Source organism: Oncorhynchus keta, chromosome 35 (assembly GCF_023373465.1).
Source record: "Oncorhynchus keta strain PuntledgeMale-10-30-2019 chromosome 35, Oket_V2, whole genome shotgun sequence".
Lineage (NCBI taxonomy): Eukaryota > Metazoa > Chordata > Actinopteri > Salmoniformes > Salmonidae > Oncorhynchus > Oncorhynchus keta.
Window position 1 is genome coordinate 8,663,275 of NC_068455.1, and position 18,337 is coordinate 8,681,611.

General features: G+C 43.9%; 1 protein-coding gene across 1 annotated transcript in view; it reads left to right on the forward strand.

Annotated features, from left to right (window-relative positions):
* Positions 1 to 9,088: 9,088 nt before the first annotated feature.
* Positions 9,089 to 18,337, forward strand: part of LOC118380841 (bifunctional epoxide hydrolase 2-like) — a 35,840-nt gene continuing 26,591 nt past the window's right edge. The window contains exons 1-4 of the mRNA XM_052496296.1: positions 9,089 to 9,269; positions 15,235 to 15,313; positions 17,308 to 17,467; positions 17,555 to 17,745. Coding sequence (XP_052352256.1) covers positions 9,166 to 9,269; positions 15,235 to 15,313; positions 17,308 to 17,467; positions 17,555 to 17,745 — 534 coding nt within the window. The 5' untranslated portion in view covers positions 9,089 to 9,165. The remainder of the gene's footprint in view (positions 9,270 to 15,234; positions 15,314 to 17,307; positions 17,468 to 17,554; positions 17,746 to 18,337) is intronic.

Here is an 18,337-nt window from a genome sequence, read left to right on the forward strand (position 1 = left end):
ACGGAGGGAATAACTACACTGTTTGTATTCAACCAAATTCCCAGTTACCTTGCCGCGCTTTCAGTTTTACGCAAATTTTGTCATCTATCCACGGTTTCTGATTTGGTTTTAATAGTCACAGTGGGAACAACATCCGCTTTACACTTCCTGACGAACTCAGTCACGTCGATGTTATTCTCAGAGGCTACCCTTAACATATCCTGTCCGCATGATCAAAACAATCTTGAAGCGTGGATTCGGATTGGTCAGACCATCGTTTAATAGACCATAACATTGGTTATTCCTGTTTGAGTTTCTGCCTATAGGAAAGGATGAGCAAAATGTAGTCATGATCCGATTTGCCAAATGGAGGGCTGGGGAGGGCCTTGTCGGCATCCCGGGAAGTTGGAGTAACAGTAGTTGAGTGTTTTAGCAGCGTGAGTCAGTGTGTTGATAGAACTTCGGTAGCGTTTTCCTCATATTTACTTTGTTGAAATCCCCAGCTACAATAAATGCGGCCTCAGGATATGTGGTTTCCAGTTTGCACAAAGTCCAGTGGGGTTCCTTAAAAGTGCTGTGTTATATCGGTTTGAGGGGTAATATACACGGCTGTGACTATAACTGAAGAGAATTGTCTTCGGAGGTAATATGGTCGGCATTAGATTGTGAGGTATTTTAGGTCGGGTGAGCAAAAGGACTTGAGTTTCTGTACTTTATCACAATCACACCATGAGCAGTTAATCATGAAATATACATCCCAGCCTTTCTTCTCTTTATTCCTGTCTGCGCAATGTACTGAGAACACAGCTGTCTGTATGGACCGGAACAGTATATCAGGAGAGAGCCATGATGATGGCTCTCTGTGGTATTTCACCCAGTAGATATGGGAGTTTATCAAAATTGGATTTGTTTTCAAATTCTTTGTGTGTCTGTGTAATCGGAGGGAAATATGTGTCTCTAATATGGTCATACATTTGGCAGGAGGTTAGGAAGTGCATCTCAGTTTCCACCTGGGTTCTATAACTGATTCAAGTATTTTTAGCCAGATCCTAATTGGTATGTCAAATTTGATATTCCTTTTGATGGCATAGAAGGCCCTTCTTGCCTTGTCTCTCAGCTCATTCACAGCTCTGTTGAAGTTACCTGTGGCGCTGATGTTTAGGCCGAGGTATGAATCGTTTTTTGTGTGCTCTAGGGCAACGATGTCTAGATGGAATTTGTATTTGTGGTCCTGGCAACCCAACCTTTTTTGGAACACCATTATTTTTGTCTTACTGAGATTAACTGTCAGCGCCCAGGTCTGACAGAATCTGTTCAGAAGATCTAGGTGCTGCTGCAGACACTCCTTGGTTGGTGACAGAAGCACCAGATCATCAGCAAACAGTAGACGTCAAATTCTAGTAGTATGAGGCCGGGTGCTGCAGACTGTTCTAATGCCCTCGCCAATTCATTTCTATATATATATAAACGAATGTTGAAGAGAGTAAGGCTTAACCTGCATCCCTGTCTCACACCATGGCCCTTTGGAAAGAAATGTGTGTTTTTTGCCAATTTTAACCACACACTTGTTGTTTGTTTTCATGGATTTAATAATGTCATATGTTTTTCACCCAACACTACTTCCCGTCAATTTGTAAAGCAGACCCAAATTGATCCAAAAGCTTTTTTGAAATCAACAAAGCATGAGACATTTCCTTTGTATTGGTTTATTTGTTTGTCACTTAGGGTGTGAGTATGTGGTAGGTCGTACAGTAATTAGGTAAAAAGACAATTTGATGTTTGCTCAGTACATTGTTTTCACTGAGGAAATGTACAAATATTCCGGAGCTCATCTGCTCATGACCATTCTCTCTCTCTCTCTCTCTCACTTTCTCTCTCTGTCTTTGTCTCTGTATATCTCTTTCTGTATCTCTGTCTCTGTTTTTGTCTCTGTTTCTCTCTCTCTCTTTTTCTTTGTCTCTGTCTACCTGTTTCTGTCTCTGTATCTCTGTCTCTGTATCTCTGTCTCTGTATCTCTGTCTCTGTCTCTGTATCTCTGTATCTGTATCTCTGTCTCTGTATCTGTATCTCTGACTCTGTATCTGTATCTGTATCTCTGTCTCTGTATCTCTGTCTCTGTATCTCTGTCTCTGTATCTCTGTCTCTGTATCTCTGACTGTATCTGTATCTGTATCTCTGTCTCTGTATCTGTATCTCTGACTCTGTATCTGTATCTCTGTATCTCTGTCTCTGTCTCTGTATCTCTGTCTCTGTATCTCTGTCTCTGTCTCTGTCTCTCTGTCTCTGTATCTCTGTCTCTGTCTCTGTATCTCTGGCTCTGTATCTCTGTCTCTGTATCTCTGTCTCTGTCTCTGTCTCTGTATCTCTGTCTCTGTCTCTGTATCTCTGTCTCTGTATCTCTGTCTCTGTATCTCTGTCTCTGTCTCTGTGTCTCTGTCTCTGTCTCTGTATCTCTGTCTCTGTCTCTGTATCTCTGTCTCTGTCTCTGTATCTCTGTCTCTCTGTCTCTGTCTCTCTGTCTCTGTCTCTGTATCTCTGTCTCTGTATCTCTGTATCTGTCTCTGTATCTCTTTATCTCTGTATCTCTGTCTCTGTCTCTGTATCTCTGTCTCTGTCTACCTCTTTCTGTCTCTGTCTCTGTCTCTCTGTCTCTCTGTTTCTGTCTCTGTCTCTGTATCTCTGTCTCTGTCTCTGTATCTCTGTCTCTGTCTCTGTATCTCTGTATCTCTGTCTCTGTCTCTGTCCCTGTCTCTGTCTCTGTCCCTGTCTTTGTCCTGTCTCTGTCTTTCTGTCTCTCTGTCTCTGTCTCTGTCCCTGTCTCTGTCTCTGTCCCTGTCTCTGTCCTGTCTCTGTCTTTCTGTCTCTCTGTCTCTGTCCCTGTCTGTATCTCTGACTCTGTCTCTGTCCCTGTTTCTGTCTCTGTATCTCTGTCTCTGTCCCTGTTTCTGTCTCTGTCCCTGTCTCTGTCTCTGTGTGTGTTCAATAGGACATACAGGTATGTCTATAGGTGGTTAGCTATGTGTGTGAGTGGAATGGTGTGTGTGTTAACATGTGGTTAACTGTGAGTGTGTGTTAGGTAAATGTTGTTTTCACACAGCAGACTGTCTGTTCCAGTAACTGCTCTATGTATGACTGTGACTGTGGGTTAAAAAGACAGAAAGGTTATATTATGTGGTCTGTTTCTTAGACGACCACAATGGAAATTAGTTTTTTTCCTTTCTATCTTCAGCCATTTTTTAAATAATTTTTATATAGAATGTAAATGTTATCTGTGGCTGGAGCAGCCCACTACTTTCCATTAAATCAATCTTAACCAGGAGGGAGTAAAGTGTAAACAACAGACAAGGTGTGGATGAGTGTTGCTGAAAACAATCAACTCTATCCTCTCCATAGCAGTGTTTGTTTATATCCTGGTCCCGAGGAATCCACTAACTGAACTCATCATTAATCCTTAGATTAGTGGAATCAGGTTTGTAATGCTATGGCAGAAACTAAAACGGCAGCTAGGCTTGGACAGTATACCGGGGTATCTTGGGGGGGCACGGGATGTTTTTTTCAATACTGTTAAAACAATACCAGATACATTTCCTGTTGTTATGCTTATAGTTCATCTCTCATTTTATCTGACAAAAATAGGCTGTCTACACTGATAAACGTACAGGACAGAATAATCTGGACAGAGTGCTGTCTGCTGATAGGATGCTGTCTGCTGATAGATTCATGAATTCTCATTCGTGTTTAGAAGTGCAACTGAAGCATAAAATTAGTCTTGGGGGAAAAAAAAAAATGTGTTTGATGCCGAGCAGAAATTACAATAAGAACCATTTTAGATCTGTGTTTCCAAAACGCAGCAAGATATTTCTTATGTGTTTTATATATATATATTCTGCGTGAAAAACACAGAATTATGCGTTATCACGACCCCCGTGTGATTCACATCAATGCGCTATGTAGATATCAATAGTAAGTGATATCTGTATCACCGTAGACTACAACACTGCTGTCATCTTCACCTCCAAGCATTTATTCAAGTTGGATCATCTTTGGATGCCGACAGCAGTCGCACCATTGGAAGACATAGATTGGACTGTATAGCCTACAAAAGCCCATTCCTGCTATTTTCCCCGCGATCCATCAAACACATTTGGTGTGTCATCATAGTGGTCTCTGACTTGTGGTCAGACTCGCACAGGTGGAACAAATTTAAACGTGCGCCTTTTTTCAAAGCTGATTTGAATGTCATTGAGAAAACAGAGAAGCGTCAAAGATTTTTCTTTCTCCAGCAAACTACATTTCTGAATTTAAAAGTAATCCTCTAAGAAACCATCTAGTTTTTCAAAAGTAATCGGATTACAATATTTTTGCTGGTAACGTAAAGGATTACAGTTAATATTTTGTTGTTGTAATCTGTTACTTCCCAACCCTGTTGGTAAGTCCTGTATAAACACAAACTAACTGCTCCGCAAAGCTCAATAAGTATGAATGCTCTGACTTTTAGAGAGGTTCGGGTCATTATAGTGTATGGCAATGCATAGAATATTATGTTATTACTGTATCCTGCATATGCTAGTCCTAGCATTCATGTCAGTGTATATTATATCTAACCTAGATGACTATTTCATTACACACAATTTGTTTATGTTCCTCCGTAGAAACACTTTTATAAACTTTTACTTTCATTACGGAGCAGTGTGGTTGTGTTTAATCCATTATCTGAATAAACCTGTTTTGAAGATATCTTAGACTTGTTCTTGCTGGACAGACCCGTGGTGGCTGAACCTTATCCACTGGCTCCTATAGCTCTCTACTAGTGCCCGTTCTACATGGTCCTCCCAGATCAGATCTTTACTCATTTTTCACATCTCGTCACAACCCCATGTACAGTATAGGTTGTTTCATAGGAGGTTGGTGGCACCTTAATTGGGGAGGACGGGCTGGAATACGTGGAATTTAATCAAATATCTCAAACGCATGGTTTCCATGGTATCCAGGTGTTTGATGGCATTCTATTTTCTCAGTGTCGGCCATTATTATGAGCCGTCCTCCCCTCAGCAGCCTCCACTGTCTTGTATAGTTGTTGTGTTTTTGGCGATGTCACTTCTTGCCACTGGGTGGCAGTAATTCATAAGGCGATGGGTCAGGTTGGTTTTAAAGGTAGACTCGGCGAGATGACAGATGCACCAAGTAAACAGTAGTAGTGGGTCAGTTTCCACGAATGAAGAGAAGCATGAGGCTAAACTTCTCCGCTGTTTTATTCCTACCCTGATGAAGACAGCTTATCTGTCGAAACGTTGGACATAAATATGTTTTGCGTCTGAGCTTCTAGAGTGTGCGGCTCTCTTTTATTTTTTAAAAGTGTTCTACTCCGCAAGCCAGCATATCGCCTAAATAAGTGTGCGTTTATTTCGCCTCTAGATTGGTCCTGGAGCTACCACGTTGTAGCAGCTGAAGCGCACCCGTGCACATGCGCAGATCACTTTTGTCAAGTCGATCGTCACCAGTCTTTCAATGTGTGTTGCAGTCTGCGGATAAAAGTTGTCCGTTTTGCCCCTCATGTCAACTGCATCAATTAACTTGACAAAAATCACGTCATCAAGGGTCATGAAGTTTTCACTCTTCACCAACATCATCCTGCAGACATCATTGTGGGAGGCTCTGGTGTTTTTATTTGACCTACATGAACGTGACCAAAGACTAAAACGAACCAATTTGCTGCGATTAATGTGGATATAAACATATACAAATACCACAATAAATGTGATATCTGGACGCTAAATCCCAGAGAAATGACGGACCATGTACAAAAACTGCTGGTTGCTAAATCCCTGAGAAATGGTGCACACCCTGTGTTAGCGCGTGCATGCAAAAGACTGTTTACCAAGATTTACCAAGATGTTTACCAATACAACAATTAAACCACTTCTGCAAAAGTAGTTGTGCAACCAATGTAATAACACTTAGGGCAATTCAAAATAATACTGCATACGATAAACAATGGGAAAAGCAGTATTGTCAACTCTTGACATTAAACAATAGTAACAGCCATACAGAAGGACGTATGGCTGAAAGCTGATCAAAGTAACCGGAAGTAATTAGTGGTAATTACCTCATTATTACACAGCATGTAAGAGCCCCAATAACAACAACCCTGGAACTTACATTTCAATGCACACACTGTCGTTCAGACATTCGTTTCGGAGGACGATAACACTGTGACCTGAGTGGGCCGGTGCAGTGTCCAGATGCGGATTTCCAAGCGCCCTGATTGGTTGGGAATGGCAGGGAAATGATGGGTGAGGGTTAACTTAGGTAGGCTGAGCAGCCAAACTAACGGGACTTCATGGAAACTAAAGGGACTGTAAGAGGAAGTTAGGTAGAGAGGAGAGGAGCAGGACTGATTTTTTTAGTGACCATACAAAACATAAGGAACGCCTGCTCTTTCCATGACATTGACTGACCAGCTGTGATCCCTTATTGATGTCACTTGTTAAATCCACTTCAATCAGAGTAGATGAAGGAGAGGAGACAGGTTAGACTATTCAGACTATTAAAAAACGGATTGTGTATGTGTGTCATTCAGAGGGTGAATTGGCAAGACAAAATATTTGTGTCTTTGAATTGGGTATGGTAGTAGGTAACAGGCGCACAGCTTTGTGTCAAGAACTGCAACGCTGCTGGGTTTTTCAAGCTAAACCGTTTCCCGTGTGTATCAACAATGGTCCACCACCCAAAGGACACCCAGCCAATTTGACATAATTGTGGGAAGCATCGGAGTCAACATGGGCCGGCATCCCTGTGGAACGCTTTCGACACCTTGTAGAGTCCATGTCCCCACGAATTGAAGCTGTTCTGAGGGCAAAGGGAGGGGGAACTAAACATTAGGAAGGTATTCATTGTGGTCCTTCTGTAGCTCAGTTGGTAGAGCATGGCGCTTGTAACGCCAGGGTAGTGGGTTCGATCCCCGGGACCACCCATACGTAGAATGTATGCACACATGACTGTAAGTCGCTTTGGATAAAAGCGTCTGCTAAATGGCATATATATAATGCTTGGTATACTCTGTGTACATTATAGAGAAAAACATTATATAAACAATGTCAACACTGTTGATCTGAGCCTTGCTGTTGGAAAACCACATTATAGCGTCCAACTTTCGGCTGTCGCAGATGCAACTCTTCGGACTTGACGTCTCTGTCATCTACAGTTGGTTGCTTTAGCCTTACCACTCAAACGGATCCAATACCCGTGGTGTTGCTCATGGCAACATCATCTCACTAAGTCGACCTTTGTGTCAATCTTAATGTGACAGATTCAGAAGCTTCATTAGAAGAAGAAAACACGTCAAAACCCCTTTTGAAAACCCTTTCAAAAGTTATTCAGTAGTTTTATATTTACATTTGTTTTGGAGTTAAAGATAATAGTTCCAATGTATTGTTTTATGTTTTTCCAAACGAGTTTGTTAATTATTTTGTTTTTCCGTTTACTAAATCGTGTTTTCATGATTAATTTTAGTCTCAGTTTTAGTTTACTAAATAATCTATAATATATATATAACCTTATAACCTGAAAGAATTGAACCAGGTGAGTGTGAACAGCCTGCCTCTCCTCCTCACTTCTCACCTACAACAACAGCCTTTGACCTACTAGAGACAAACGGCTACCTAGTTGATCAATCATTTAGAATAGCACACTTCTCTATGTGTTACCATAGATCGCGGCAGATAATTCATATTTAAACACACATCCATTCAGCGAGCTGGTGATCGGCGTGTAAGATTAGCCCCGGGCTTTGAGTTAATCATTTTCCATAAAAAAAGCATTTGATCTTTTAACCGGTTGCCTTCAAGAGCGTTTTACAGCAACAGTGTGGTGGTTCCGCGGACCAGCTCGGCTTCTGATATGTTTGTATTAAAAGCCTTTATTGAATTCACAAGTTCTTGTAAGTGTTGTATTTGTAAGACAATTTTCCACCACACTACCTTATACACACAAGTGTAAAGGGATACAGAATATGTACATAAAGATATATGAATGAGTAATGGTACAGAACGGCATAGGCAAGATGCAGTAGATGGTATAGAGTACAGTATATACATATGAGATGAGTAATGTAGGGTATGTAAAGTTTAAAGTGGCATAGTTTAAAGTGGCTAGTGATACATGTATTACATAGAGATGGCAAGATGCAGTACATGGTGTAGAGTACAGTATATACATATGAGATGAGTAATGTAGGGTATGTAATGAGGGCCCATGATGGTGTAGAGTACAGTATATACATATGAGATGAGTAATGTAGGGTATGTAATGAGGGCCCGTGATGGTGTAGAGTACAGTATATACATATGAGATGAGTAATGTAGGGTATGTAATGAGGGCCCATGATGGTGTAGAGTACAGTATATACATATGAGATGAGTAATGTAGGGTATGTAATGAGGGCCCATGATGGTGTAGAGTACAGTATATACATATGAGATGAGTAATGTAGGGTATGTAATGAGGGCCCATGATGGTGTAGAGTACAGTATATACATATGAGATGAGTAATGTAGGGTATGTAATGAGGGCCCATGATGGTGTAGAGTACAGTATATACATATGAGATGAGTAATGTAGGGTATGTAATGAGGGCCCATGATGGTGTAGAGTACAGTATATACATATGAGATCACAACGTCTATCTCAGGACCCACAAACACAGTAGTGTGACCGTTCCTTCCTGTCCCACAAGTCAGTGAGTCAGCACACAAACGATTAGTGGGAGGATAGTGTGTTTATTACCAACGCTGCAATCATGGGACACAGTATAGATGTTTGTTCAGTCTTCAATATTAGCAGCACTCCCACAACAATTCTCCATAGATTTGTTGTGGATTACCCAGAATTCCATAATTTTACCATTGAGTGCATTATACAACGTAAACACACCGATCTGACAGGAGGTGGCGTATTACCCATTTTATTCAGGAATTTAACCCAATTTATTTACAGTGGCAGTTTATCATGTGCGCAGCGGCACGAGTACATTAATGACGACCTCGAACGCATCGACTCATTGAGGGGAGGAGTTGTGTAGCGATAGCCCACTATTACATAAATTGTTTTCAGTAGGTCAGAGTTTCACTTAGTCACCCACCTCCCCTGTCCTCAATAGAGACTCCCCCGGACAGAGAGATCGATGAAATGGCGACCAAGAAGGCGGTTTTGTTCAACCTGTGGGGGGTCGTTGTTTCTCCCAGACCTGCAGAAGTTTTCCTCAAATTCGAAGAAACCCTCAAACTCCCCAGGTAGGAATCAAATCTTTTTTCAGCGGTGAGATATAGTGCAAACTGAATCTCATGCATTGTTCAGCGCGTACTGACGGACACTGAAACATCAGTTAGTTATGCGCATGTTCGGAATAATAAACATTTGGCTACACAACAACATAACGGTGATTTTGTTACTGAAGTTACAGTTCGACCATAGAATTGTTAGATATTGCTGCACTGTCGGAACTAGCATTAATATATTGCTACACTCGCAATACTATTTGCTAACCATGTGTATGTGACCAATACATTTTATTTCACCAGGCAAGTCCGTTAATAACACATTCTTATTTTCAATGACGGCCTATGAACAGAGGGTTAACTGCCTTGTTCAGGGGCAGAATTAAATAATTTAACCTTGTCAGCATAGGGATTCGATCTAGCAACCTCTCGGTTACTGGCCCAACGCCCTAACCACTAGGATACATGCCGCCCCCAAACATCACGTCATTGGATTTAGGCTAAATTGGGTGAAGAAAAGACAACTCTTAATATTGATTACTTTTTGGAAATCCAATCAGTTTTCCACGTTGATTCAACGGCATAAAACATTATTTACCTTTTTCTTATGACCTGTTGATTCAACTCGCCCCCCACCCCACCCCCAATGGGTAGAGACAAGGGGGTAACTTGCCCCCTAATATCAAAGTGAAAGACTGGGGAAGAGCATGCCAAGACGCAGGAAAGCTGTGATTAAAAAATCGGGGTTATTCCACCAAATATTGATTTTGATCTCTTCCTAAGTTAAAGCATTAGCAGTGTTTAAAAATAAATATGAACTTATTTTCTCTGCATTATTCAAGGTCTGACAACACTGCATATTTTTGTTATTTCAAATCAAATCAAATTTGATTTGTCACATGCACATGCTTAGCAGATGTTAATGCGAGTGTAGCGAAATTCTAGTTCCGACAATGCAGTGATAACCAACAAGTAATCTAACTAACAATTCCAAAACTACTACCTTATAGACACAAGTGTAAGGGGATAAAGGATATGTACATAAGGATATATGAATGAGTGATGGTACAGAGCGGCATAGGCAAGATGCAGTAGATGGTATCGAGTTCAGTATATACATATGAGATGAGTATGTAAACAAAGTGGCATAGTTAAAGTGGCTAGTGATACATGTATTACATAAAGATGCAGTAGATGATATAGAGTACAGTATATACGTATGCCTGTGAGATGAATAATGTAGGGTAAGTAACATTATATAAGGTAGCATTGTTTAAAGTGGCTAGTGATATATTTTACATCATTTCCCATTATTAAAGTGGCTGGAGTTGAGTCAGTATGTTGGCAGCAGCCACTCAATGTTAGTGGTGGCTGTTTAACAGTCTGATGGCCTTGAGATAGCTGTCTTTGTTTCCAAGATAATTGTGTAGTTTAGTGTGTGTAGCCTTGGAGTGATTATCTTAATTCACTGAGGTTCGCTAGCCAGCTATTTGTCGTCCTTAACGTAGGAGACTCTGCTAGCTAGCCAACAGCTAACTGCTAACAGCTAGCCAACGTCTGCTGTTTTGAATTCAACAACCCGGTCAGGTGGTTTCACATTTTCGTTTCATTGCAGTGCAGCGGTTTGATTTGTTTGATCGTGGCTAGCTGCATAGCCGTCTTTGTTTCAAAGATAATTGTGTAGTCTAGACCGATTCCCTAGGTTAGCTAGCCAGCTATTGTCGTTCTTTTAACTCAACGTAACGTAAACAACACTGCTAGCTAGCCAGCTAGCCCCGAATAGCAGCACTGTAGAATTATTACACTCAACGGAACGACTTGATTAGTGTAGTGTCAACAACGCAGCTACTGCCAGCTAGCCTACTTTAGCAGTACTGTATCATTTTAATCATTTTAGTCAATAAGATTCTTGCTACGTAAGCTTAACTTTCTGAACATTCGAGACGTGTAGTCCGCTTGTCATTCCAATTTCCTTGCATTAGCGTAGCCTTTTCTGTAGCCTGTCAACTATGTGTCTGTCTATCCCTGTTCTCTCCTCTCTGCACAGACCATACAAACGCTCCACACCGCGTGGCCGCGACCACCCTAACCTGGTGGTCCCAGCGCGTACGACCACGTGGAGTTCCAGGTCTCTGGTAGCCTCTGGAACTGCCAATCTGCGGCCAACAAGGCAGAGTTCATCTCAGCCTATGCCTCCCTCCAGTCCCTTGACTTCTTGGCACTGACGGAAACATGGATCACCACAGATAACACTGCTACTCCTACTGCTCTCTCCTCGTCCGCCCACGTGTTCTCGCACACCCCGAGAGCTTCTGGTCAGCGGGGTGGTGGCACCGGGATCCTCATCTCTCCCAAGTGGTCTTTCTCTCTTTCTCCCCTTACCCATCTGTCTATTGCCTCCTTTGAATTCCATGCTGTCACAGTTACCAGCCCTTTCAAGCTTAACATCCTTATCATTTATCGCCCTCCAGGTTCCTCGGAGAGTTCATCAATGAGCTTGATGCCTTGATAAGCTCCTTTCCTGAGGACGGCTCACCTCTCACAGTTCTGGGCGACTTTAACCTCCCCACGTCTACCTTTGACTCATTCCTCTCTGCCTCCTTCTTTCCACTCCTCTCCTCTTTTGACCTCACCCTCTCACCCTCCCCCCCTACTCACAAGGCAGGCAATACGCTTGACCTCATCTTTACTAGATGCTGTTCTTCCACTAACCTCATTGCAACTCCCCTCCAAGTCTCCGACCACTACCTTGTATCCTTTTCCCTCTCGCTCTCATCCAACACTTCCCACACTGCCCCTACTCGGATGGTATCGCGCCGTCCCAATCTTCGCTCTCTCTCCCCCGCTACTCTCTCCTCTTCCATCCTATCTTCTCTTCCCTCTGCTCAAACTTTCTCCAACCTATCTCCTGATTCTGCCTCCTCAACCCTCCTCTCCTCCCTTACTGCATCCTTTGACTCCCTATGTCCCCTATCCTCCAGGCCGGCTCGGTCCTCCCCTCCCGCTCCGTGGCTCGACGACTCATTGCGAGCTCACAGAACAGGGCTCCGGGCAGCCGAGCGGAAATGGAGGAAAACTCGCCTCCCTGCGGACCTGGCATCCTTTCACTCCCTCCTCTCTACATTTTCCTCCTCTGTCTCTGCTGCTAAAGCCACTTTCTACCATTCTAAATTCCAAGCATCTGCCTCTAACCCTAGGAAGCTCTTTGCCACCTTCTCCTCCCTCCTGAATCCTCCCCCCCTCCCTCCTCCCTCTCTGCAGATGACTTCGTCAACCATTTTGAAAAGAAGGTCGATGACATCCGATCCTCGTTTGCTAAGTCAAACGACACCGCTGGTTCTGCTCACACTGCCCTACCCTATGCTCTGACCTCTTTCTCCCCTCTCTCTCCAGATGAAATCTCGCGTCTTGTGACGGCCGGCCGCCCAACAACCTGCCCGCTTGACCCTATCCCCTCCTCTCTTCTCCAGACCATTTCCGGAGACCTTCTCCCTTACCTTACCTCGCTCATCAACTCATCCCTGACCGCTGGCTACGTCCCTCCCGTCTTCAAGAGAGCGAGAGTTGCACCCCTTCTGAAAAAACCTACACTCGATCCCTCCGATGTCAACAACTACAGACCAGTATCCCTTCTCTCTTTTCTCTCCAAAACTCTTGAGCGTGCCGTCCTTGGCCAGCTCTACCGCTATCTCTCTCAGAATGACCTTCTTGATCCAAATCAGTCAGGTTTCAAGACTAGTCATTCAACTGAGACTGCTCTTCTCTGTATCACGGAGGCGCTCCGCACTGCTAAAGCTAACTCTCTCTCCTCTGCTCTCATCCTTCTAGACCTATCGGCTGCCTTCGATACTGTGAACCATCAGATCCTCCTCTCCACCCTCTCCGAGTTGGGCATCTCCGGCGCGGCCCACGCTTGGATTGCGTCCTACCTGACAGGTCGCTCCTACCAGGTGGCGTGGCGAGAATCTGTCTCCTCACCACGCGCTCTCACCACTGGTGTCCCCCAGGGCTCTGTTCTAGGCCCTCTCTTATTCTCGCTATACACCAAGTCACTTGGCTCTGTCATAACCTCACATGGTCTCTCCTATCATTGCTATGCAGACGACACACAATTAATCTTCTCCTTTCCCCCTTCTGATGACCAGGTGGCGAATCGCATCTCTGCATGTCTGGCAGACATATCAGTGTGGATGACGGATCACCACCTCAAGCTGAACCTCAGCAAGACGGAGCTCCTCTTCCTCCCGGGAAGGACTGCCCGTTCCATGATCTCGCCATCACGGTTGACAACTCCATTGTGTCCTCCTCCCAGAGCGCTAAGAACCTTGGCGTGATCCTGGACAACACCCTGACGTTCTCAACTAACATCAAGGCGGTGTCCCGTTCCTGTAGGTTCATGCTCTACAACATCCGCAGAGTACGACCCTGCCTCACACAGGAAGCGGCGCAGGTCCTAATCCAGGCACTTGTCATCTCCCGTCTTGATTACTGCAACTCGCTGTTGGCTGGGCTCCCTGCCTGTGCCATTAAACCCTACAACTCATCCAGAACGCCGCAGCCCGTCTGGTGTTCAACCTTCCCAAGTTCTCTCACGTCACCCCGCTCCTCCGCTCTCTCCACTGGCTTCCAGTTGAAGCTCGCATCCGCTACAAGACCATGGTGCTCGCCACGGAGCTGTGAGGGGAACGGCACCTCAGTACCTCCAGGCTCTGATCAGGCCCTACACCCAAACAAGGGCACTGCGTTCATCCACCTCTGGCCTGCTCGCCTCCCTACCACTGAGGAAGTACAGTTCCCGCTCAGCCCAGTCAAAACTGTTCGCTGCTCTGGCCCCCAATGGTGGAACAAACTCCCTCACGACGCCAGGACAGCGGAGTCAATCACCACCTTCCGGAGACACCTGAAACCCCACCTCTTCAAGGAATACCTAGGATAGGGTAAGTAAGGGTAAGTAATCCTTCTCACCCCCCTTTCTCCCCCAACAAGATTTAGATGCAAGTGGCTGTTCCACTGGTTGTCATAAGGTGTATGCACCAATTTGTAAGTCGCTCTGGATAAGAGCGTCTGCTAAATGACTTAAATGTAAATGTATGTAAATGAGATAGAAGCTGTTTTTCAGTCTCTCGGTCCCAGCTTTGATGCACCTGTACTGACCTCGCCTTCTGGATGATAGCGGGGTGAACAGGCAGTGGCTCGGGTGGTTGTTGTCCTTGATGATCTTTATGGCCTTCCTGTAACATCAGGTGGTGTAGGTGTCCTGGAGGGCAGGTAGTTTGCCCCCGGTGGAGTGTTGTGCAGACCTCACTACCCTCTGGAGTGTGACCAGTTGTCATTTTCTGCAAATAAATGCTCTAAATGACAACATTTTTATTTGGAATTTGGGAGAAACGTTGTCAGTAGTTTATAGAATAAAACAAAAATGTTCATTTTACCCAAACACATACCTATAAATAGTAAAACCAGAGAAACTGATAATTTTGCAGTTGTCTCTTAATTTTTTTCAGAGCTGTATATATCTTCATTGTTAGACTATAATCTACAACTTAAAAAAAAAATTGCAACAAGGAGATCAACTTACCACAAAATCGTTTGGTTGAAATATCTCCAAAAGTTGTGATGACACAGAGGAACTATTTTGTTTAGGAAGAACAGTGACAGCCAAGGAAAGTGTTGGGGAAATAATTTGGTGACTACTTGTGGTCTTTATGTGAATTACAGGGGGAGGGGCAGTTACCACTATTGTAAAGTGGCTGTTCCACTGGATGTCATAAGGTAATGCACCAATTTGTAAGTCGCTCTGGATAAGAGCGTCTGCTAAATGACTTAAATGTAAATGTACTCCAGGGGGCTGGTTACCCCCTACTACCCTACGCCACCAGTAGCCTCCTTTTACATGGACTGAATGTAAGAGAATGTAGTGTGGTGTATGTAATATGTGTGGTGTGTAATTGAATGGTTAAATGGTTCTGTTCTGTTTCAGTGGTTTTCTGAAGAAGGTGCTGATTGACAAGCACAGCGCCATGGAACGCGCAGAGCGGGGCAAACTCACACTCTCTCAGGTGAGTTAACTTCTTATGGGTGGTAGCGTCCCACCTGGCCAACATCCGGTGAAATTGCAGAGTGCGAAATTCAAACTACAGAATTATAAATATTTCACTTTCATAACATCACAAGTGTAATACTGCAAAATAAAGCTTAACTTCTTGTTAATCCAGCCGCTGTGTCAGATTTCAAAAAGGCTTTACAGCGAAAGCACACCATGCAATTATCTGAGGACAGCGCCCCACATACAAAAGCATGAAAAACATATTTCAACCAAGCAGGTGCGCCACGAAAGTCAGAAATAGTGATAGAATAAATGCCTTACCTTTGATCTTCTTCTGTTGGCACTCCAAAAGGTCCCAGATACATCACAAATGGTCCTTTTGTTCGATAATGTCCTTTTTTTATATCTATAAAAACTCAGTTTAGCCGGCGTGCTTCAGTGAATAATCCACCCAGTTTCCCTCCATCAAAATGCATACAAAATTAATCCCAAACGTTACTTCTCCAAACAAGTCAAACAACGTTTATAATCAAACCTTACGTACCCTAATACGTAAATGAACAATAAAATTGAAGACGGAGAATCGTTATTGTCTTTACCGGAGAAAAATACCAAAGAGCGCACTCCCAACCACGCGCTTGGAAACCCTACAGCCAAACAGGGAGCCACCTAGAAAAGCTACAATTTCTGGCTCATTTTTCCAAAAACCAGGATGAAACTCTTTCTAAAGACTGTTGACATCTAGTGGAAGCCCTAGGAACTGCAATCTGGGAGGATTTAGCCTTATAATAAAAGTGCCAGCCATTGAAAACAGTGGTAGGCTGAAAATACATTTTTGGGGGATGGTTTGCCCTCAGGGTTTAGCCTGTCATATCAGTTCTGTTATACCCACAGACGTAATTGTAACAGTTTCAGAAACTTTAGAGTGTTTTCTATCCGGATCTACTAATTATATGCATATCTTAGCTTCTGGGCCTGAGTAACAGGCAGTTTACTTTGGGCACGTTTTTCATCCGGACGTGAAAATACTGCCCCCTACCCAAGAGAGGTTAAAGGCCGTTAAAGTCCGACCATCTGCATTGGGGGCGTGCAGCATTCACGGTGATTCGGCCTCTGTAGAAGTCAGGTTCTTCCTGCACTTCCCTGAGCAGCGCAGAGCTGTTGTCAAGGACCTTGTTCAGGAAGTAAGTTTGTGTTGATACAGAACCTCTCGCCCTCACCTACCATCAACCAATCATGTCAATGCAGAGGTATAAGGAGCCCTCCACATTGTTACAAAAGTTGAGGCGATCGGTGAGGCAGTATGGAGTTCAGTTTGGCCTTCGGTAATTGCATCACACCATCCGTAAGTCGCTCTGGATAAGAGCGTCTGCTAAATGACTTAAATGTAAATGCAATATGACGTATCCAACCACATTTACAGATCTAGCATACATTTCCTTTTACACAGGCAGCCTACACAGACAAATAACGTCACATTCAAACGACCAACATGGTCAGAACTCCGTTGCCAAGCTGTTAACTCTAAAAGTTCAAGATCTTGATTTTATTTAACTAGTCAGGTCAGTTAAGAACAAATTCTTATTTACAATGACAGCCTAGGAGGAGTGGGTTAACTGCCTTGTTCAGGGGAAGAACGACAGATTTGTAATCTCGTCAGCTCTGGGTTTTGACCTAGCAATCGTTCAGTTACAGACCCAAAGCTCTAACCACTAGGCTACATGCCACCTCAAACATTGGTTCCTCAATTACCCCTGGAACTGGTACAAACATGACACAGCAGAAATAGTTTAGTGTATGTATATTATAATCCATGGAAATGGGCCCTCTATTGAAATGTGTTCTCTCTATTGAAATAGGCCTTCCATGGAAATTATTGCATCACCTTACATGACATGTGACAACAAGTGTGTGTGTGTGTGTGTGTGTGTGTGTGTGTGTGTGTGTGTGTGTGTGTGTGTGTGTGTGTGTGTGTGTGTGTGTGTGTGTGTGTCTACCACTGTGTAGATGATCCCAGAGCTTGATGCAGAGTGTGTGAGTGCAGCATCAGATCAGAAGGTCAGTCTTCCTGCTGGGTTCTCTGTTAAGAGCCTGTTGGAGGAACTCAGAGACTCAACCACCGTCAACAAACACATTCTGCAGACCGTAGCTACGCTCCGCAGACAAGGTAACACACACACACACCTGACACAGAGTTCACATTGTACAGTCTAAGGTCACATGCCATGTCCCGCTTCCTTGTGTTGTCTGTCAGGGTTATTGACAGGCGTGTTGGCCAACCAGTGGGTGGATGACAGTGGGAGTGGAGATAGCTCTGGCCGGCTCCTCTCTCTGCTGGGCGGCCATTTTGATGTAGTGCTACAGTCCTGTCGTACAGGCCTCAGGGTCCCAGAGACCGACCTGTTCACCTCCGCTCTCACACAGCTGGGAGTGCCTCCGAAACAGGTATACACACACACACTGGCACGCTTGCACACACACTACAGCACACACACACACTGGCATGTCCTTACACACACACACACACTGCGTGCATACACACAGACACACCAAGGCCTAACAGCAGTTCTCCCATAGAGGTAGAGGTGACCTGTATGTCTGTAAAGGCTGTTCTGCTGATCTCAGCACGTATGATAACTTTTATTAAGAGTCAAATTAAAATCAATAACATTTGATCCTATTTGCAACGACATCCTGATATCAGTCACGTTCAAGGTCCTAAACGATATCTTAACCGCCATCGATAAGAAACAATACTGTGCAGCCGTATTCATTGACCTGGCCAAGGCTTTCGACTCTGTCAATCACCACATCCTCATCGGCAGACTCGATAGCCTTGGTTTCTCAAATGATTGCCTCGCCTGGTTCACCAACTTCTTCTCTGATAGAGTTCAGTGTGTCAAATCGGAAGGCCTGTTGTCCGGGCCTCTGGCAATCTCTATGGGGGTGCCACAGGGTTCAATTCTTGGACCGACTCTCTTCTCTGTATACATCAATAATGTCGCTCTTGCTGCTGGTGAGTCTCTGATCCACCTCT